This window comes from Bidens hawaiensis, unplaced genomic scaffold (assembly GCF_021521415.1).
Source record: "Bidens hawaiensis isolate Kalapana, Puna unplaced genomic scaffold, B.hawaiensis_p1.1 tig00010601_1, whole genome shotgun sequence".
Lineage (NCBI taxonomy): Eukaryota > Viridiplantae > Streptophyta > Magnoliopsida > Asterales > Asteraceae > Bidens > Bidens hawaiensis.
In genome coordinates, this window is record NW_027491814.1 from 557,724 (window position 1) to 579,475 (window position 21,752).

The 21,752-nt window shown below is 36.0% G+C and overlaps 1 protein-coding gene and 2 pseudogenes across 3 annotated transcripts in view; 2 read left to right on the plus strand and 1 right to left on the minus strand.

The window, feature by feature from the left end:
* The window catches only part of LOC143535786 (putative late blight resistance protein homolog R1A-10), a 141,979-nt pseudogene that overhangs the window by 86,265 nt on the left and 33,962 nt on the right, over positions 1 to 21,752 (minus strand). The gene's annotated exons all lie outside the window — the stretch shown is intronic.
* LOC143535782 (glutamate--tRNA ligase, chloroplastic/mitochondrial-like) lies at positions 1,727 to 7,270 on the plus strand. The gene is made up of 13 exons (XM_077029937.1): positions 1,727 to 2,181; positions 2,349 to 2,467; positions 2,568 to 2,689; positions 3,329 to 3,511; positions 4,052 to 4,170; positions 4,269 to 4,317; positions 4,414 to 4,515; positions 4,638 to 4,740; positions 4,813 to 4,876; positions 5,132 to 5,246; positions 5,478 to 5,578; positions 6,622 to 6,778; positions 6,863 to 7,270. Exons 1-13 carry the CDS (start codon positions 1,907 to 1,909, stop codon positions 7,079 to 7,081), a joined length of 1,728 nt encoding a protein of 575 aa, XP_076886052.1. The 5' UTR covers positions 1,727 to 1,906; the 3' UTR covers positions 7,082 to 7,270.
* Positions 9,080 to 20,249, plus strand: LOC143535783 (brefeldin A-inhibited guanine nucleotide-exchange protein 1-like; annotated as a pseudogene). The gene is made up of 11 exons (XR_013135768.1): positions 9,080 to 10,068; positions 12,545 to 12,862; positions 13,313 to 13,655; positions 14,162 to 14,584; positions 14,672 to 14,961; positions 15,040 to 15,313; positions 15,757 to 16,259; positions 16,788 to 17,109; positions 17,196 to 17,592; positions 17,692 to 18,371; positions 19,461 to 20,249. The product of XR_013135768.1 is annotated as a brefeldin A-inhibited guanine nucleotide-exchange protein 1-like (transcript).

Sequence of the window (21,752 nt, forward strand, 5' to 3'; positions counted from 1 at the left end):
TCTACGTTTTGCGTACTTACATTTACATGTCACGTTAAATTGAAAAAAACTTCTTCTGAAAAAAGTTAACTTTACACACTAATATGTCTTATTATCTGGTAAATATTTTGAGGCCTACATAATTTACCACTGTCACATTTAATCATGACGGAAATTTCAGACAAATATTACAGAATTATTTTTATCTTGAGTGTTTTATGTTTTCCATTCATTGATTCCACATGATTGCATGTTATTTTAAACCGACACATTTTTGGAAAATGGCCTGACCCTACATCTTTACTTCTCTTTACACCCCAAAATGATTGGGCCGACCCTGTACAGCTGAAACGAAGAATATTGGAACTAAAATGAGCTATTGCAATGCTTGCTGATATCACTACAACTGAGCTTCATTGCTTTTCATGTTGTTGGTATGAGACAACCATAACACCTCCGCTCGAGTGTATTTCACGATGCAAAAACATGTCTTTATGATAGCAGACTATTATTACTTGTAGTATACAATTATTCTTTCCAGTTATGCATGATTAATGTCTTATTAAAATTACTTCTTTCGCTATTTGTAGATTTTTGAAAGTGTCCATATACACAAATCATGTGTGTATATATATATATACACATATATATATATATAATCAAATCGTTAACTTCATAATCACTAAATCATATACACTTGAAGTAGGGGTGCAATAATAAATAAAATTAACGTACTAGACACACACTCATACGCACCATACAAAATACTATCACAATTTTTGGATTGACATAATAGATTGTCCAAAACCAAGAATGGGTTGCTTGATAATACACAACCAAATTCAATCTAGCATCAACTGTCACACCCAATCCAACTCACTTGTTTTAAGACGTGATAGACTTATACCTTTTTCAAAGTTTAGTCGTTAGATCATACTCTAATCAGAATACTTTCGTTTCTTATTCAACTATATTAATCATTTATTCATTTACACGGCCCCCATGACACTAATCAAGCCCGATTAAATGCTCTTCGCGCCCCCGCTGCAACGCGCGGGCACTTTTACTAGTTGTATATAACATTTAACAAGTTTGGTGACACTAAGTGTCAATTGGGCCACTTGACAACACCGAATTGGTTCTTGGCATTATGTGTTTATTTTATTTTCTACTTTTTTTATTCCAGTACCATAACGAACATAACGTAAACCAACCGAATACACGTAGACTCACAGCATCAACGTCTGCGACCGACAACACTCGAGTTTTATCAACACCCGATTTTACCAACCGACACCACCTCATTGGCCCACCTCAAATTTAATATATATATATATATATATATATATCCTGTTTATAAGATCCGGAACTGTAACGAAAATAACTGAAAACGACGTTCGAACTCGTGTCGAGTTACCGTCTGAATGTCCGGGATCGACAACACTTGGCTTTTATCACCGCACATGTTTACCAACTAAATAAACGTCGAATAATTATTTTTTTATATGTTAATTTGACGAATTTAGTTTTTGGGGTTTAACGTCCAGGCTTTACCAAGAGTGTCTATACCGTAACTATTGTAACCGATAATGTCCAAATTCGCGTCGAATTCAAGTAACTGGAACCGATGACATTGCGTCGATTTATCGCCTCATCGCCCGTGACTGACAACGTTAGTTTATCACCACCGAATTATTACTGACCTCTGGGTAAAACACTCGTTAGTGATATAAATGGGAAATAGTAAATGCCTTAAAACAAAAAATGTTGCAAACCCCTATGAGCGAAGAGTCGAGCCTGCGTCAACCACACAATAATAATAACAAAAGGTTTAACCACGGCATGGGGTCATCGGAAATTTACAAACCGGTCAAGTCACAACTCACAAGTCACCATCACCATAGATAATTGTTATCTTGTTGTGTAGATGATGAAAATGGCGACTCTCGCCGGAATTGGCTTCAACTCCGGCTACGGCACTCGGCTAACTATCCCGCCGTCAAGGTTACTCCGTCCGTCATTACAAACCCGCAACACTATTATTAGCATATCCCTTGTTCGAAACAGAACCTTCTCAATATCCGCATCAGTTTCAGACGATATCAACAACAAACAAGTCCGTGTTCGATTCGCCCCGTCGCCCACCGGTAACCTTCACGTTGGCGGCGCCAGAACTGCTCTGTTCAACTACCTTTACGCTAGGTTATTATTTATCCTTAAACCCTGTTTTAAAAATCACTAATTTATTACATTATTGTTGTTTATTCTTAAAACCCAGTTTATAAAATCACTAATTTATTCTATTATTATGATTTATCCTTAAACCCGGTTTCAGAATTCACTAATTTTATAATCTTGATTTGAAATAGGTCAAAAGGGGGGAAATTTATACTAAGAATTGAGGATACGGATTTGGAGAGGTCAACTAAGGAATCCGAGGAGGCTGTGTTGCGAGATCTTTCGTGGCTCGGTCTTGCGTGGGATGAAGGTTGCAACTAGTTATTATTATTATTCTTGTTGTTGTTTGAATATTTATGGTTTGAAGATGTTGAATTTGTTTGAAAGCGCTGTTGGTTTTGAATGTATAGGTCCTGGAATTGGTGGTGATTGTGGGCCGTACAGGCAATCAGAAAGGAATGATTTGTATAAGCAGTATGCTGATAAGCTTCTACAGTCGGGTCAAGTTTATAGATGCTTTTGCTCAAATGAGGTATGTGTCATTGAACTTGAGAGAGATGGGTGTGTTAGGGTCTTAGGGATGCTGTTGTTGGAATTCTTATAGTAATTCATGTATAAATATAAAAGTTGTGTTCTATTTTGTATTTTAGTTTGAATTAGGGTAACTTGATGATCTGTCGTATATAACATTTGGCGTAAGGGGAAAACGTCTAGTTATGAAAACCCATTTAGCAAGATTTGTGAACTTCAAGATTGTATGATAGTCTTGTGGCCAAGATAGTAGTTGATCTTATCTGTATTAAAGTGTAGTTCAAGTATAGAGACTCGATTTAAACTAGGCATGAGTTCTATATATTCGAGTCTAATAGTATTTGTTTTAGTGGTATGTGTTGACATATTAGGCATCTGGCAACAACCAATAGCAGCAGGTAGGGAATGCCAGAAATATAGATACGCTACCCCTTGTACATTAGTTAGCTGCCTTGATGCCTTCACAGAATGACATAATCATGTATTTATAGTAATTATGTTCTTTTATTACCTATAGTCATGTGTTGGTATTTTATTTGTTTACTTTCTATGCCATAAAGCCTCTTCGAATACTTTCAGTTCTTAATATGTTGGTTTATCACTTTTTGGTCATTATGTTAAATCCTGTGAGATATTTTAGGAACTCGAGCAAATGAAAGAGATTGCAAAGGAAAAACAATTACCCCCTGTATATTCTGGAAAGTGGGCCACTGCTACCGACGAGGAAGTTCAAGAAGAGTTAGCAAAGGGAACCCCGTGTACCTACAGATTCCGGGTTCCTAAGGAAGGGAGTTTGAAAATTAATGACTTGATTAGAGGAGAGGTAACTCATTTTCTGTACATAGTACAAACCTTAATTCATCAGCTATCATATGTTAGTGTTACATTCTTCCCCAATTTTGAAATATATTTATGTCATGCTATTTCATTAAGGCAGTTTTCATAGGCTGCTTACCAGTTTGGATAAGAAAAATATAGAAATATATTTTCGTCAAGAAACCGATTTGCCACATAAATAATCTGCTTAGCGATTAGAATGTAAAGTGTGTTTGTTTAGACATTTTATTTGCTGAAGGAAATCGGCTAGGGGTGTTCAGTATTCGAATCGTTGAACACTACTAAAACCAGTTACTGCATGTATTTTGTTATGTTTGTCCTTTTGTGTTGATTGAAATATTATTAAAAAAAAACTGAATTTTTGTTAATGATCTAAAAAGTACTGGGCTTTGCCTAGACCCTGTATCTAGCAAGAAATAATTTCATTATGCCTTTGTGGTTGATATGCATTTTACTTGTTTGAAAACTGTCTCATGCTACATATAGTTGTAGTTAGGCTGTTGATATGTTTGATAATGCTGTGTAGGTTAGCTGGAATCTAGACACGCTTGGTGATTTTGTAGTTATGAGGAGTAATGGACAACCGGTATATAACTTTTGTGTCACTGTTGATGATGCTACCATGGCTATTACACATGTTATAAGGTAATTTAATGACCAATAGTAGAAAAAGATAGGCTCCATTGCATTTTAAGTGTTATTCTTGGTTGATATTATGGCATTGTTAAACACTTGGGATCCAGGGCAGAAGAGCACTTACCTAATACACTAAGGCAGGCATTGATATATGAGGTAGGTTTTCTACTTTAACGGGTTTTTCTTGAAAAGTCAACTAACTTACTCCTGGTGGCACTATTATTATTCTCATTGTGTGCTATTTTGTCATAGGCTCTGGGGTTCCCGATGCCTTCTTTCGCACACGTTTCGTTAATTCTTGCCCCTGATCGGAGCAAACTGTCCAAAAGACATGGTGCAACTTCAGTGGGGCAGGTAGCTGTCACTTGCCAATCTTAGTTTCAGTTGTTTTCAGGGATTCATAGACTGCCATGTGTTCATATTTGTTATACATGTTTATAACTTTTTGTTGTTTATTAACTTTTGATGTTTGACAGTATAGGGAAATGGGGTATTTGCCTCAAGCGATTGTCAATTACCTAGCCTTGTTGGGTTGGAGTGATGGGACTAATGCCGAGTTTTTTACACTGGAGCAGATGGGTTAGTACATATAATTTTATGATTGGAGTTGCCCTTCATGGACTTTTTTATCTATTTTTTTTTGTTTTACAGTTGAAAAGTTCTCGATTGAGCGCGTCAACAAAAGTGGAGCCATATTTGATTCAGTTAAATTGAGGTGACATTGTGTTTCTAGTTTTGCGTGTATGTGATTGCAGCTGTAGTGTTTTAGGTCACTTGATTTAACCAAAGAAAGACTAGAATTTGTATTTATCACTAATGCAGCATAACATTTGAAGTTTAGATTATATTGGAAATTTAAGTATAGTTATTGTTTCATCATATGTGTTCGTTTACATGTTGATTTATCCAAGAAAAGGTGTATGCTTTCAAATATTCTCAACTATTGCATTTTTTGAAAAATATTAAATAGGTGGATGAATGGGCTGCATTTGAAAGCTCTTCCCACTGAAGAGTTGTTAAAGAGCATCGGTGAGCAATGGAGGAGTGCTGGCATCCTCAATGTATCAGAAGGGTCTTTCGTAGAAGTAAGACTTCTGTTTCCAAAACTACTGAATCACCGTGCATATGCATCTCAATACATAATTGTAGAGCTTGAATAAATGACCAATTACCTAAAAATGGGTCGATTTGGATTGTAATTTATTTTCAACTGGTCAAATGGGTTGACCAAGTCAAACGGATCGAAAGTTTTTCCAAGTGTTATCTAATACTTCTCATAATGTTGCATTATGCATATTCATGTTGTGTACATGCAGGATGCTTTTAAGCTTTTGGAGGGTGGGATTGACGTGATAACAGATGCTGATAAGTTACTTTCCGACTTGTTATCTTATCCTTTCCACGCTACTCTATCAAGGTTACTTTGCTGAACTTTTGTGCATCTGACTTTTAAAGCCGATTTACCTATGATTTAAATGCTGGAAAATTTTAGATAATAGTCAACCCCCCCCCCCCCCCCCCCACCTACACCCAAAAAAAAAAGATAATTTGACCCCTATAGAGATATGTTAATGCAGGCTAGATAAAAAAAAGGGAGAATTTCATTACAGCCGTTAAAACACATAGAATATATCCAATCTAAGCTTAAATATTTAATATACCCTTTTTATTAGATGAAAATTTAGTTTATGACTATTTTACCCCTCCCAAGTCTTTTTAATTCTATTTTATTGTTCGAATTGATGTAGTTTCATTTGAAAAAACTCAGTGATGACACATGAATTCGATTGAGGTTAAGAATTGAAATTAAGATTCGAGCTACAAAATCTTTAAATGTAAAATATTTTATATTTTAAGTTGTTAAAAATTAACAGCAGCAAGAAATAATCGTTAAAAAACTAAGAAAAGTAAAAAAAAAAGGTAGTTATTTATATGATTATATTTAGCTTTTGTTTACTTTAATACGTAATAATTTATTAAAAGGTGAGGTTATAAAACAAATTTTATATTTTGTAATGAATTAAAGCGTATTATGATTTGTCCAATATGACTCAATTTTAGGTTTACTAGCACATTCAAAAGATTTTGGTACACATGCTATGGAATAGATTTAAATATATAAAAGAAAGTTCATAAGTAACTTGTTTTTTTTTCCATGAAGTGATTTAAGTATTATATTTTGAAAAAAATATTATTGATGGGTAAATAAAAAAATTTAAGGTTAAAAATGGATATGAAAATTTTAAGTTTTAAGAAGTTAAGGGTAAAATGGTCAAGTTCTAAATTGTTTGTAATGAAACGGGTAACTGTGATATTTAATTTAGTTTTTAAGGGCATATATGATATTTTAAGTTTGGATTGGTATATATGCTATTACAGAAGTTTATAAGGGTATATAGATAAAATTCACCCATAAAAAAACTCATCAAACCTAAATGTAACAAACTATGGCATTGGCAGTTCTGAAGGTAGAGAAATATTAGAAGACGGTCTTCCTGTGGTTGCAGAGAGCTTGTTAGCTGCGTATGATAGCGGTGAGCTTTTAAGTGCACTTGAAGAAGGAAAACCCGGGTGGCAAAAGTGGGTTAAAGCTTTCGGGAAATCATTAAAACGCAAGGTTAGATTATCGATTATAATCATATAAATTGGTCGTGTATGAGTTTTGATTAAACATAATAATTAATCAATTAATTATTGGCAGGGAAAATCACTTTTCATGCCCCTTAGAGTTTTGCTGACAGGAAAATTTCACGGGCCCGACATGGGAGAGAGCATAGTTCTGATTCATAGAGCCGGGACAAGTGGCATTGTGACACCGCAAGTTGAGTTTGTGCCATTGGAACAACGGCTCGAGTCATTGAAACAAGTTGACTGGGAAGCATTTGGCAAGGTTGAGCCTGCTATGGTTGCTTCTCACTGAATAATATGATTTTTGTGAGTGATTCTGTGGTCTTATTTATTGACGAAAGTAAGATTTTGTAGAATATAGTCACTGGTTCGTTTTGTTCGATAGTTAACAGTGTATTAAACCGCATTGGATTATTTGGGCTTCGTATTATATTTTTACAATATCGGGCAACGTGTTGGGTTGCTCTTGTTTCGGGTTTGACATGTTTACCAATTTGCCTTACAGTGTGAACTGAACAAGAGATCTCTTTTATACTCGGTTCGGTTTAAAAACAATCCAAGCACGGGCAAAGCCTCGCTCGGTTTGGTTTGATTCGTTTTGCTCGAATTATTTTTTATTTGTTAGTTTTATACATATTTATGTGTATATATATATATATAAAAGTATACTATTTTTTTAAAGATTTTAAAATTTCTTTATTTTGTTTTGAATTCAAAATTCAAATTTAAATCATAGCCGCTTGTTTTATATATGTTTTGTTGTTAACTTTGAGTTTTATACATTTCAAATGTGTAAGTTTAGACAATTTAGAGTTGAAAGTGTTGAATTAATTATATTTTGAAGTTTTAGAAATTTAAAATTGGAAACTTTGTACGAAATCAAGTAAAACCAAGCCGAACCAAGCCGTTTGGTTTCAAACCAAACCAAGTTCAAGCATAAAGATATCGCTCGTTTCTTTAAATTCAATCCGCACGGTTCGGCTCGCTTTCAAACCAAACCAAGTATGAGCATGTCCGCATTTGGTTCGGTTCGTGAACAACCCTAGTCTCAACCCAAACCCAATTCATCAATGGGAATGTTCTATATACCACTAAACCTCCAACGGTAAAAGGATATTCACTCTTCCGCGATAACTCTCACCAGTGCTCCCCAATACTTATATTTCATATATATTCAGTCTCCCGTACTGATTCTCACAACAGATGGTTCTCACAACGAGCTTACAATAATTTGTTTTTTAGGTGTCTTCACTCGTTTCAGCCGGATTATACCTTAACCTCCGTGTAAGAAATATTAAACTCTAACCTAAGATCAAGTAATTAGACCCATGGTTAATTTAGTGAGAGAACTGAGCCCCGATGCGGAAGCGTGAATAATCGGTATTAACGACGGAGCTCGGATCTAGGGTTAGGATCGAATCTAACTCGTATTCACTCTTGAAAGATGTTTGGACGGATGAGATATATTGGGAGAGAGCCTGATTCGATTAACAATAATCAATAAAATAGGATGAACACATATATGTAATCGAAACACAAACAAGATAGAACTGGCAATTGATTTCATTAGTCGAATGATTCTTATAAAGATGAACCACTCATACATACATTCATACATACATATATACACAAGAAATATCAGCCGCCTCCAGGAGAGCTCATCATGGAAGAGGAGACTCTCTCAAAGGGATAAAACCCTAGATCTCACTTAATACGCAATACACTCACTCATACTAGACAAATGAATAAAAACACCTATTTATACTAGTTTAGCATGACTTGGTCTTCAAACCATCCACCCTTGGTTGAGACCAAACAATATATTTTTCACCCACAAATTAATTCAATGCGTCGGTCTAAAACATAAGTTTCAACATTCAGTGTTTCTTTCCGTTTTCTTATGACACATAAGTGAAAAAGATTATACAGAATTTCTTGTCTCATGTAACGTGCGCTATAAATATATTTGATCTTCTAGCATCGACTTTAGTAATTTTCTGAATAGAATGCTTAAAATAAATCTTTATTCATTCCCAACACATATACTTAAGAAATAAATAAAAGTGTTGTGTAACCGAAAGAAAAGTAATTAATAATTAAAAATGGTAATAGTGGGAGGACAGGGAATGGTTAGTTAAGAAGGCGTAGTCTCAACATCAGGTCGTCGGTTGAATCTACAGGTAATAATATTATTAATAACAATTCACAATTCAGATAACCGATCTTCTTGTTCATGAGTTAGCTCCATCCAATTCAATTGATCTGAACCCTAACCTAGCTGCATTAAGCAATGTCATCATCTCTGGGTGGCCAATCCCGTTGCGGATGGCTGCTGGGTCCATGATCATCAAGAACGCCGCTTGGCGCAAACACTCTCACATCGTCGCCGCTTCCAAATCCGCACTCGACAAACTCGAAACCCTAACCGACGATCCCTCATTCTCCACCCCTCTCTACGGCGTCTACGACCCCGACTCCCTCATCCTCCCCTTGATCCTCGCCATCGACTCCTCCTCCCCCAAAGTCGTCGAACCCGCCCTCGACTGCGCCTACCGCCTCTTCTCCCTCCGCCTCATCCGCTGCGAGATCGACCTCCCTTCCGACGATTATCTCCCGCTTGGTCGATTCCGTTTGCAAGTGTAATGGCTTGGGAGAAGAGCTTGTCGAGCTGGCCGTGCTTAAGACGCTGCTGTCCGCCGTTAGGTCCACCACCGTTTTAATTAGGGCCGATTGCGTTAACCAGATTGTCAAGACTTGTTATAATATTTATCTAGGAGGCGTGAATGGGACGAATCAGATCTGTGCCAAGGCCGTGCTGGCGCAGATGATGACGATTGTGTTCGCTCGGGTGGAAGCGGACTCGTTACTCGCGACGTTTAATACTGTTTCCGTGGCGGAGTTGTTGGAGTTTAATGATCGGAATTTGAACGAGGGGAGTTCGGTGTTGTTTGTGCAGAATTTGATTAATGATGTGGTTTACACGAATGTGGGTGATGCGAATCATGATGCGATTGCGTCGCCTGCGCCTGAGCTGCAGGAGGTGAAAGTGGAGTCGCCTTTGGCGGAGGGTGAGTCGGGTGAGAAGGATGATTTGAGTGGGTATACGAAGATTAGGGATGCGGGGGTTATGGTGTTTAAGAATTTGTGTAAGTTGTCGATGAAGTTCTCGTCGCAGGAGCAGTCGGATGATCAAATTCTGTTGAGGGGGAAGATGTTGTCTTTGGAGCTGTTGAAGGTGATCATGGACAATGCTGGTCCGTTATGGAGTACAAATGAGAGGCAAGTAATTTCATGTCTCTTAACTGAATCACACTCTGTTAATTGAAGTAGTTAATGGCTCTCATATGTATCTGTATTTCTAACTAAGTTCTTGCATTGATCTAGCATATATGATCTTGGAATTAGGGGCTTGTAGAAACTAGAAACGTCATGCTCTATTTTTGAAATGAGATCTTTTCATTATAGTGTTCTCAGTACTTGTAGATGGAATCATGGAACATAATTTTATAAGTTAGGAAATGATATTCAATATTAAAGATTAGGACGTTTTAAGGTTCATATTACCAAGGAGCTAGCTGATCCTTAGAAGTCCATTTAATCAAACTATACAATTTTGCTGATTTGTAAGAGGCGATTTTTTTTTCAATATAACTGCATTGCTATTCATTTCTAGGCATGAGCATTGTAAACACAATATCAAATCATCTGCAATGTGTCCCATGCCTCTTTATACAATCCTAGCTATTAATTATGTAGAGAACATATATTTTACAGCCCTACAGTGTGGACTTAGTTTTACATATCATCTGGTAAACTTAATTGGCCTTCATTTATTCATCTTTCTTTTGATATTTTAATAGAAGTGTGAGGCAATTAACATCCATTTTGTCTTTCACGATGATTAGTTGTGTTCCACCTTGAGCTTGAAGTCTAATTTGTTAGATAACTGTTCATGAGAATACGAGATAAATAGAACACATTAAATCAATGTTTTAAATGCATAACATGGTGAAACTAAAGAGGACATTAGATGTTTTTGTTTACAAAAAAGAACCACTTTTGTATTTTTAAGAAAATTATGTAATATGAATGCATGCATAAATAAATCCTTAGATAAGTGGTGATCATTGAAGTTTGAAAGAGGGTTTTTTGCTTAATAAGAACACGAAACCTGGGATAATGAAATAATGTTGAGATTAGATTAGCATGTTGTTGATTCTCTAGTCATGGTGGTACTTGTAGAATTATTGTTTATGTAGAAGACCAACAGTATCTCATATCTGTAATAATAATTAATAAATACATATATTATTTTCAAAACACTTCCAATTAATTGCTCAATAACTCCTATTTTATGTCTTTTGGATTTCAATATAAACTCTGTACAACCTTGTTTTTGTGAATTCTCTATGGTAGTAGAAATATTGTGATAGTTACCGGAAATCTGAAGTACTGAAATTAAGATAAGTAGCCTAATTCGAGATAGGCTGGATCTTCGATTACAAGGATTAAAACCTTAATTTGATAAAATAAACATTGATCCCTAAATTAATGGAGAACGATTTGCTAATAGTATTGCTAATTAATGGTTATTGGGCTCAACCCTCCACTACACTTTCTCCTACTAATTCTCTCAGTCAGTTAGGTTTAGGCGGGAATCGGGAGCAGGAACTACAGACAGGGTTCGTATCATTTTATGTGAGTATTTGCAGATGTTCTAATTAAATAAGACTTCAACTAGAGTAGTCTGAAAGTTTTATCAATTTTGTTGTTTTAGATCTCTTTACCCATCTTGCTTCAGAACATTTTGATGAACTACTTTGTTATGCACAACTAGTGTATTACTTGGTCCTTAAGTAAAACCTGCATATTGTATGTTAGTTTTACACTATGATATATATATATAATACTAAGCTAAATTTTGAATGGATGTAAGTTATGTAATTAGATGATAATATAAGGTATATATTAGAATATTTTTTGGAAATTCAGTTTAAAAAGTATTTATTATCTTTTGTCAATATGTGCTATTTTTTCCAGTAAGATTGTGAAAATTACATGCCAATAATATGTCAGTTTTGGCTCTATCTTGAATGCGTTGAAGAAATCTTCCAAATGATGTAACTTGTTAAAAGGAAAAAAACAGACACTTATATTTGTGTGTGCGTTCGTTATGTAACTGTGTGTGCGTATTCGTTATACGCTACTAATTTAAGACTAGTTACATTTTCAGTGTTATATGAAAATTAGGTTAGGGGTAAGTTAGTTACTTTTAGGGTTTATACTTCATATATAAGTGGTATTGTACTATCATTTTATAAGTAACTAAAATGATGTCATCATCAATAAAAACATTTTTGATTGAGTTCAGTTAACCATTAAGATTGTACCACCTATTTGATTTAGAAGAAGATGATTTCATTTAGAATTTATTTTACTAAGGCAAATAGATTTGAGCCTCTTATTTTGTGAAAAATTCATTTGCTCTGATGTCATAAACTTTTTTGCTAACACAAATAACGTGTGAGACAGTGTTTAAGATAGCCACTAGCCCACTATCTGTTTGAGAAACAATATTCTGTTATGATTAATCAGTTATCTAGAATGCAACGTTCATTTGCTATTTTTCTTGCTTCCCTTTTCTTTGCATGTAGGTTGACTCAGCTGTTTTATATTTAAATTTCTTTTCTCTTCCAACAGTAAATATAAACTTACAATCTTCATATTTGTTGATTTTGAATATCTTACTTTACAGGTTCCTAAATGTCATCAAACAGTTTCTTTGCCTGTCCTTGTTAAAGAACAGCGCGTTGTCAGTCATGTCAATTTTTCAGCTTCTCTGTTCGATATTTCAGAGCTTACTATTGAAATACCAATCTGTATTGAAATCAGAAATTGGAATATTTTTCCCCATGCTCATTCTCCGTGTGCTTGAAAACATACTTCAGCCGAGCTTCATACAGAAGATGACAATCCTGAATTTACTGGACAAAATATCTCAGGATTCGCAGATTATGATTGACATTTTTGTCAACTATGATTGTGATGTTGACTCTCCCAATATATTTGAAAGGTAAGAATCAGTTAAAATTCATCAATTTTCCAGTGAGTTTTTGTTAAACAACTAAGAGCATTCACCTTGGAGCCTTTATATCCCTACTTTCTATATATTAATATTATAGAGAAAAAAATAGAGAAAGTATCTAAAACACCACTACGTTGAATTATCTATAACAGAGAAAAATTAGAGAACACTAAAATACACCTCTATGTTTAGAGGCATAATAAAGTAAACCTCTATATTTCTTTTGTGAATGCTTAAGAAAGAAAAAAAATATTAAAAATAATTGTTTGTGAGTAAGATAGAGATGGAGATGGTGAGTTGGATGTAGAAGGAGGCATTAATGTGAATGCTCTAAGCAGTATAATTGATAAAACTTTATATATTTCTTTCATGATGATGCTGGGATTTTGGGTTAGTAAATTGTATTTAAACGTTGTTAATTCCGTCAGACGTTTGCAGGACTGTGAATGGTCTTCTGAAAACTGCTCTAGGTCCACCTCCTGGTTCCACAACCACATTGACTCCAGTGCATGATTTAACATTCCGGTTTGAATCAGTTAAATGTTTGGTTACAATCGTCAAGTCTATGGGAGTTTGGATGGACCAACAGCTTAGAATTGGTGAATATAGCGTTGTACGCAACACATCTGATAATAACAATGATACTAGTCTAGAGTCTAGTAACACAAGTCTTGGAGGTGATGAAGCAAGTCTTCCTGATTTTGAGTTGCACCAAGAATCTATTAATGACCATTCCACTGCTACCCTTGAGCAACGGCGAGCATATAAGTTAGAACTCCAGGTACATAATTTGATTATATGATGCATATGTTATGTGTATAAAAAACTATTAAATGAATTTGTTCATCTGTTTTCTTTTAAGTTTTTAAAGTTTACTTAAACATGTGTAGGTAATAAAGATTGCATTTCAATCATTTTCTTATATTTAAAAAAAATTGAGATTGAAAAATGAGTTATTTATTTTATTTTTTACAAAGATTTGTGTTCCACCTAGAACCTTCTCTTTATATATGCATGCATATATGCATATGTGTGTATATATTTCTATAAAATGTTAGCAGTATTGTCCTTTCTATTACATTTAGCATGCAAAAATGTAAAATGCTATAGCAATGATCTTAACAATCAATGATTCATTGGAAGATGCCATTTCACTCATTATGCATGCCATACTTTTGAGTTTTCTTTGGTATTTTTTTAATAATACTATTATGCTTATTTGATGTTTTTAAGTTCCGACTTTTTATACTATTCTGTACTAAAACTTTTACCTTGCTATTATTTCAGAAAGGTATTTCCTTATTTAATAGAAAACCTTCGAAGGGTATTGAATTCCTAATAAGTAACAAAAAGATTGATGCAACGCCTGAAGCAGTCGCATTGTTTTTGAAGAACACTTCTGGTCTTAACGAGACTGTGATTGGTGATTATTTGGGTGAAAGGGAAGATTTCTCATTGAAGGTAATGCACGCTTATGTGGACTCCTTTAAGTTTGATGGAATGGATTTTGGTGAAGCTATTAGATTTTTCTTAAGGGGTTTCAGATTGCCCGGTGAGGCCCAGAAAATTGACCGTATTATGGAGAAATTTGCAGAGCGTTATTGTAAGTGTAACCCTAATTCATTTACTAGTGCCGATACAGCTTATGTTCTTGCATATTCTGTGATTATGCTGAATACGGATGCCCATAACAGCATGGTGAAAGACAAGGTGAGGTTTACCATTTTACCAATTTAGCAGTTCTTTATGAAACATTATTTAGACCTTATCTGACTTTGATGCTGGTTTATATATAAGATGAGCAAAGCTGATTTTATTCGCAACAACCGCGGGATTGATGATGGGAAGGACTTACCTGAAGAGAATTTGGGTGCTTTATATGATCAAATTGTGAAGAATGAAATAAAGATGAAAGCTGACACTTCAGCACCGCAAAGCAAGCAGACAACCAGTGTTAATAGGTTATTGGGGTTGGATGGTATACTTAATCTTGTCTGGAAGCAGACAGAGGAAAAACCGATGGGTGCGAATGGAGCGCTTATAAAGCACATTCAAGAGCAGTTCAAGGAAAAATCAGGAAAATCAGAGTAAGTAATATAATGCCATAGTTATAATTTTAATTTTCTGATTCTAAATATCTGATTCGTAACGTTTCTTTCTTGCAGGTCTACTTACTATGCTGTTACAGATGCTGCAATATTGAGGTTTATGGTAGAGGTGTGCTGGGGCCCAATGCTTGCTGCATTTAGTGTGACTCTGGACCAGAGTGATGATCGAGCTGCCACTAATTATTGTTTACAGGGGTTTAGGCATGCCGTGCATGTGACTGCTGTAATGGGTATGCAGACACAGAGAGACGCGTTTGTCACATCTGTTGCAAAGTTTACATACCTTCATTGTGCTGCAGATATGAAGCAGAAAAATGTTGATGCTGTCAAGGTACTCATCTTTGATCTCCTGTAACTAAACCGAATGGAGCATGCTTGTGTAGGTTTGTTTAACTTTAGTCGAACAAACGATTAAACACACACAATTAAAAAAGTAAGGTTTTCTTTTTCAGTTTATTTGTTAAGAAAATAAGCATGTTTGTGTTCATTTATGTTTGCTCGTTAAACTGTGATAAACTAGCTAAAAGTAACGTGAAGAACAATGAGTTCGGATTAAGAGGGTATTAAATCTATACTAAGTTGTAATGTGTTCGTTTTACTAAATGAACAAAGTTTTGTTCATGTTTGTTCGTTTATTAAATAAACGGACATTAATGCACTTCCTGCTGAATGGTCTACAAACTGTTCACTGAACATTCGGTTTGTTTACAGGTCTCTAATGTTAATCTATTGATAGACCCACATTTGACTTGTAACTGTTTTTTTCATTGGTAGACAATAATAGCAATAGCTATAGAAGACGGGAATTATCTTCAGGATGCATGGGAGCATATATTGACTTGTCTGTCTCGGTTTGAGCATTTGCAACTATTGGGAGAGGGTGCTCCATCAGATGCCTCGTTTTTAAGTGGATCAAACGTTGAAACACCCGAAGACAAATCAATGAGGCCCAGTTTTTCATCTTTGAAAAAGAAAGGAACCCTTCAGAATTCAGTTGTGATGGCGGTTGTAAGAGGCAGTTCATACGACAGTACTTCTCTGGGAGCCAATACAGCAGGATTGGTGACCCCGGATCAGATTAGCAACTTCATTTCCAATTTGAACCTGCTTGAACAGATTGGGAATTTTGAGCTTAATCACATTTTTGCTCACAGCCAGAGGTTAGACAGTGAAGCGATAGTTGCTTTTGTGAAAGCTCTTTGTAAAGTTTCTATGTCGGAGTTGCAATCCCCAACCGATCCTCGTGTATTCAGTCAGACAAAAATAGTGGAAGTTGCGTAAGATCCTATCTTTGTATCTCTAACACAAAGACACACACACACACACACACACACAGATGGGGGTGTTCATTTCAAAACTAATAATATGCTGAGAAATAAACCATGTTTTTTTAATTTCACTTTTTTTCATTGAAGCACTATGGACAAGTTCTTATGCTGTCTATAACAGACTACTATTGGTTCTGAAACGAACGCACCCCTATTTATGTGTGTGCTGCAAAATTTCTTTTAATATCCTCAAGTTTGTTTTGGTTACTTGTATGCCTTGCAACATGTTTAGGTTCTCACATAGCAACCTAATTAATACCTTGATTGATACGAAAGATCATGTATGTAATTTGGGACAAAATAGTTGACTAGTTCTTGCAATGTTAAAACAATTAGTACTTTCAAACATGATATTTTGTGACTGGTAAAAGGATAGTAGGATAAGCTTGTTGTACATAACCTTTCTTGCAAGGGATATTAAGTTCAACATTTGTTTCTTATGAGTTTCACACATCATTTCATTTGAATTTTCTTCAGGCACTACAACATGAACCGCATCAGATTAGTGTGGTCCCGCATTTGGAGTGTCCTTTCAGATTTCTTTGTTTCAGTTGGCTTATCAGAAAACCTGTCAGTTGCCATCTTTGTCATGGATTCGTTGCGCCAGCTGTCCATGAAATTCCTTGAGAGAGAAGAGCTGGCAAACTACAATTTCCAAAACGAGTTCTTGAGACCATTCGTCATAGTCATGCAGAAAAGCAATTCTGTTGAAATCAGAGAATTAATTGTTCGTTGCCTCTCACAAATGATCCTGAGCCGTGTCAGTAATGTAAAATCTGGTTGGAAAAGCGTCTTCATGGTATGCTTTGTTATTTTATTTTTTCCTTGCTATTGTTATATATGTCATATTTTGTTTCAATTTTACATGTTATATATTGTTAACAGGCGTTAACCGCTGCTGCTGCTGATGAAAGAAAAAACGTAGTCGTGTTAGCATTTGAGACGATGGAAAAAATAGTACGCGAATATTTTCCTTATATAACCGAGACCGAGACTGCAACGTTTACTGATTGTGTCAGATGCCTAATCACCTTCACCAATAGCAGATTTGACAGTGATGTAAGCTTAAATGCCATCGCTTTTCTTCGCTTTTGTGCTGTCAAGCTTGCCGAAGGCGGCCTTATATGCAATACAGAAACTGCAATAACTGCCGCAGCTGTTGCTGCTGCTGCTGCTGATGATGATGCAGATGATTTAAGAATCTCAGTGGCGAAGGAAGCTGATAAAGAAACTTTAATGGATGTAGACGAGAATGCTTCTTATTGGATCCCTCTATTGAGTGGTAGTTTACCTACTTATCCATCTTGATCTATGAAATGAGGCGATTTGGATTGCTTTTTTTAATCTCAGATTGTATGTAATTATATTTGTGCTGTTTCAGGGCTGTCTTTGTTAGCATCTGATCCTAGATTAGCTATCAGAAAGAGTTCTTTAGAAGTGCTTTTCAACATATTAAAGGACCACGGCCATGTGTTTTCCCGCTTATTTTGGATAACCGTTATCAACTCAGTAATCTTTCCAATTTTCAAGAACGTGAGTGGTGAAAAGGAAGATAAAGACCTGTCTTCACCAAAACCCGCCTGCTGGGATTCTGAAACTTGCTCTGTTGCAACTCGGTGTTTAATCGATCTATTTATCAACTTTTTTGGTGTGATGAGGGGCCATTTAGGTGCTGTTGTGTCACTAGTAGCAGGGTTGTTGAAAAATACTGGTCAAGGGTCTGCTAGAAGTGGAGTGTCGGGATTGATGCGTTTGGCGGGTGAGTTGGGAGGCGTGCTAACTGAAGACGAGTGGTCGTGTATTTTTGTTTCTTTGAAAGAAACAGCGGCTTCTTTGTTGCCTGGCTTTCTTAAACTTTTGAGAATTATGGATAGGATTGAATTTGGTTCGTCTAATGCTGCTCAGTCTACGTTTTATGATGATGATGATGATGGTGGAGAGACGACCTTTACCAGTAGTAATGGCATGATTGAAGATTATGATGATGACAACTTGCAGACTGCGGGATATGTTGTTTCGAGAATGAAAACCCATATTTCAACACAACTACTTATCATACAGGTTCTCTCTCTCTCTATATATATGTGTGTGTGTGTGTGTGTTGGTGGCAACACTTAACCTGTTTTTTTTTTAAGTTTGACTTTTACCTGTGAGCGTGCGTGAAACCGAAATAACCGAACCCATCAAAAAACTGATGGTTTAGTGTCATGTTTTTCCGTTCTTTTGGGCCACTTCTTTTTGGCCTAAAATTTTAAGCTCAAATAGGGATGAGCATTTGTCCCAAATACCCCGACTCGTACCCGTACCGTACATGTACACGTACTTGTACCCGCACCGATTTAGCTTATTCGGTGTGGGTATTGGTACTCATTTTTGTTGAATTTTGGTACATGTACGGGAACGGTACGGGTACATTTGGTATTTTGTACCTGTTTGGAGTATATAAAGGTTTAATTGGGATTCTTTATATTTAATATATAAAATAAATTCTCCAACCATGTTATTATTGAACAAGTAGCAAACATTTCTTCAAAATTAAATAATTTAACATCTAAGACTCGAACCAACAAACAAATCACCTAAAGTCGGAGACCAAATTAGGGTTATTCAATGCTATCTTATCATTAAATCGACGGCCAATTTGGTACCCGTCACGTACTTGTGAAAGTACCGATACCCGGACTAATTCGGGTTGTTTGTTACTCGTACCGGTACCGGTACCGGTTTCAAGATTGTCGAAGATTTGGAAATAAAAAAGCAAAGTGGTACAAAAACGGGTACTGTACCGAAATACCCGTACCAATACCCGTATCCGTACCATACCGAAAAAATTGGTGCGAGTATTGGTACGTGTTTTTGTTAATTTTTGGTACGAGTACAATCGGGTACAGATATGGGTACTGTCCCACGCTCATCCCTAAGCTCAAATGGTAAAAAAAACTGAAACCAAACTGGATCAGTTGTGAAAACTGAAAAAAACTGAAACCCTTTGAATTTCCGTCTTTGGTTCGGTTTGAGTTCAAGACCGACCCATTCACGTCCCTACTTTTACTCGTAAAAGATAATAACATAACTTTAAATTGCCTTGGTTGAAAGTGTCATCTCGAGCTAGAGTATAGATATATCATTGCTTCTTCCTTCTGTTTGCAGGTAACAACTGATATCTACAACATGCAGCAGCACTTGCTTAAGGCCTCAAGTGTAAAAGTCGTGCTTGAATTATTTTCTCAAACAGTAACTCACGCTCGTAACTTGAGCTCGGACACGAGCCTACACATAAAGCTGCAAAGAGCATGCTCGATCCTTGAGATTCCAGACCCGCCCGTAGTACACTTTGAAAACGAATCTTATCAAAACATACTCAACACATTGCACCATTTACTGACAAGCGACCCGTCTTTGTCGGAACAAATGGGCATAGAATCACACTTATTTTCAATATGTGAAGAAATTATACAAATATACCTATCATGTTGTAGACTGCAACAACCGAAGCAACAGCAGAAACCCGTTCACTGGATCCTTCCACTGAACTTAGCAGTGAAGGACGAGTTAGGGGCAAGAACGTCGTTACACGTGTCGGCACTGAGGGTTTTAAGTGAAGTAGAGCAGGCGCGGTTTTGGAGGCATGCGTGTACCCTGTTCCCGCTGCTTGTTGAGTTGGTGCGTTGTGAGCATACTTCTCTTGAAGTTCAGCCTGTTCTTAGCAACTTGTTTCAGACGTGTATAGGCCCGATAATAATGAATGTGTGACAGTTTACTCACCTATATATACATGTAGTATGGTAGCATCTGGCATGATATATCTTTTGCTACATTTTTGAGACCATGGAGAGAAACGGTGAAGGTGTATGATTTGTAATGTGGTCGTGTAAGGTGATTATTTTTATTAATTAATTAATACAAACAATTGCTGCCTGTCTTTTTAGCTAGGGTCTTAGTTACATTATTTCCAAAAGAGCTTGAAATATACAGAATACAATTTAACGAGATCTATGTTATTTGGCAATCTTGGGTGTTTAAGCTAGTAAAGTATACACTACCCATAACCCCACGTTAATTGTTCTGTTGTGTTTATATCATAATCATCCCTAATTTTATAAGTGGATGTAATCATCACTTGCTCGAACTGTCTATTTGTTACACTACTAAGAGTAGTGTAAGGATGGCAAAATAACTCGAGCCCGACGGGTGTACCCGGACCCCAAAGCATTCGGGCGGGTATATATGAAGCTCGACGGGTATTGGGTCGAGTATGAGACTAGTTTTGAAATTTTCGCGGTACGGGCCGGGTATAAGATTTGGTGATATCCGTTCCGATTACCCGAAAACATATACCTGTTTACCTCAACTATATACCCGAATTATAAACTTGAAAATTTTTAACTATTAATTTTATTTTTTTTAACCTTTTTAATAACACTTTATTTTTGTAGGTTTATTATACGTAAAAAGTTATTTTGTATTTAAAAGTATTATTTATATTTTATATGTTATCAAGTTTATACATGAAGTTAAATAAAACTTGAAGAAAGATATTATATACTTATGATAATGTTTATATATATGTAATGTGTCACATTTTAATTTGTAATGGTTCATATATAAATAAAAAATATAAATATAAAAAATTATACACGACAATATAATGATAAAAAAATATACTTGGAAATCTTACAAGAATTTTTTTTAACAAACTACCGGGTATACCCGATACCGTCGAGTAAGTACCAACACATAGACGTGCACAAATCGGGTACACTTGAAAAACCCGAACCGGTTCGGAACCGGTTTTTTCCTCACCGGGTAGGAAATGGCACCGGTTCCAGTCAGGAACCGGTTCGCCCTCAACATAGTTTGCTCCACTATATCGACCAAGTTCGTTAGTTGGTGTGTTTCCTCTTTGCCTCTTAGATGCCGATTCACGAACCACATTCATCAAGTTTATAAGTGGGTCATTGCACGGCCTACTAGTTGTTGTTTTTTCACAAAAGACGATCTCGTGTTTGGACCATACATTTGAAATTAATGGTCATAAAGGTCTTGAAGGTTTTTGTTGAACTTTTCCTTCACTTCCGTCGACAACTTCGGGTCGATCTCGTGCATACCCAAGTTGTCGAATATTTCCTCGATTGTTGTCTCAACCCCATGAACATTCCAATAGGGGTTTAATGCGGCGACACAAGTAAAGACCGGTGGTATGATTTCAAAATACTTTAAGAACTTCTCCTTCATCACCGCAACAATATTCTTGAAGAGTTTGTTCTTCTCCGCAAAGTTTTTAAAAGTGCAAGACATGTAGTACAATTCTTGCAAAACCCAACAACTAGTAGGATAATAGACTCCCGATAACTTTGTTGTTGAGTTTTTGAACACGTCAAGATACCCCAACAAAAAACCGACATTCACCCAAACACTTTCCGGAAGCATATCGGCCTCGCT

Excerpts from the sequence above, each read along its gene's own strand:
- LOC143535782 (XM_077029937.1), top strand. The coding sequence starts at position 1,907 with ATGATGAAAATGGCGACTCTCGCCGGAATTGGCTTCAACTCCGGCTAC. Across the intron at positions 4,516-4,637 it reads GTGCAACTTCAGTGGGGCAG|TATAGGGAAATGGGGTATTT; the intron begins GTAGCTGTCACT and ends GATGTTTGACAG. Across the intron at positions 6,779-6,862 it reads GGAAATCATTAAAACGCAAG|GGAAAATCACTTTTCATGCC; the intron begins GTTAGATTATCG and ends AATTATTGGCAG.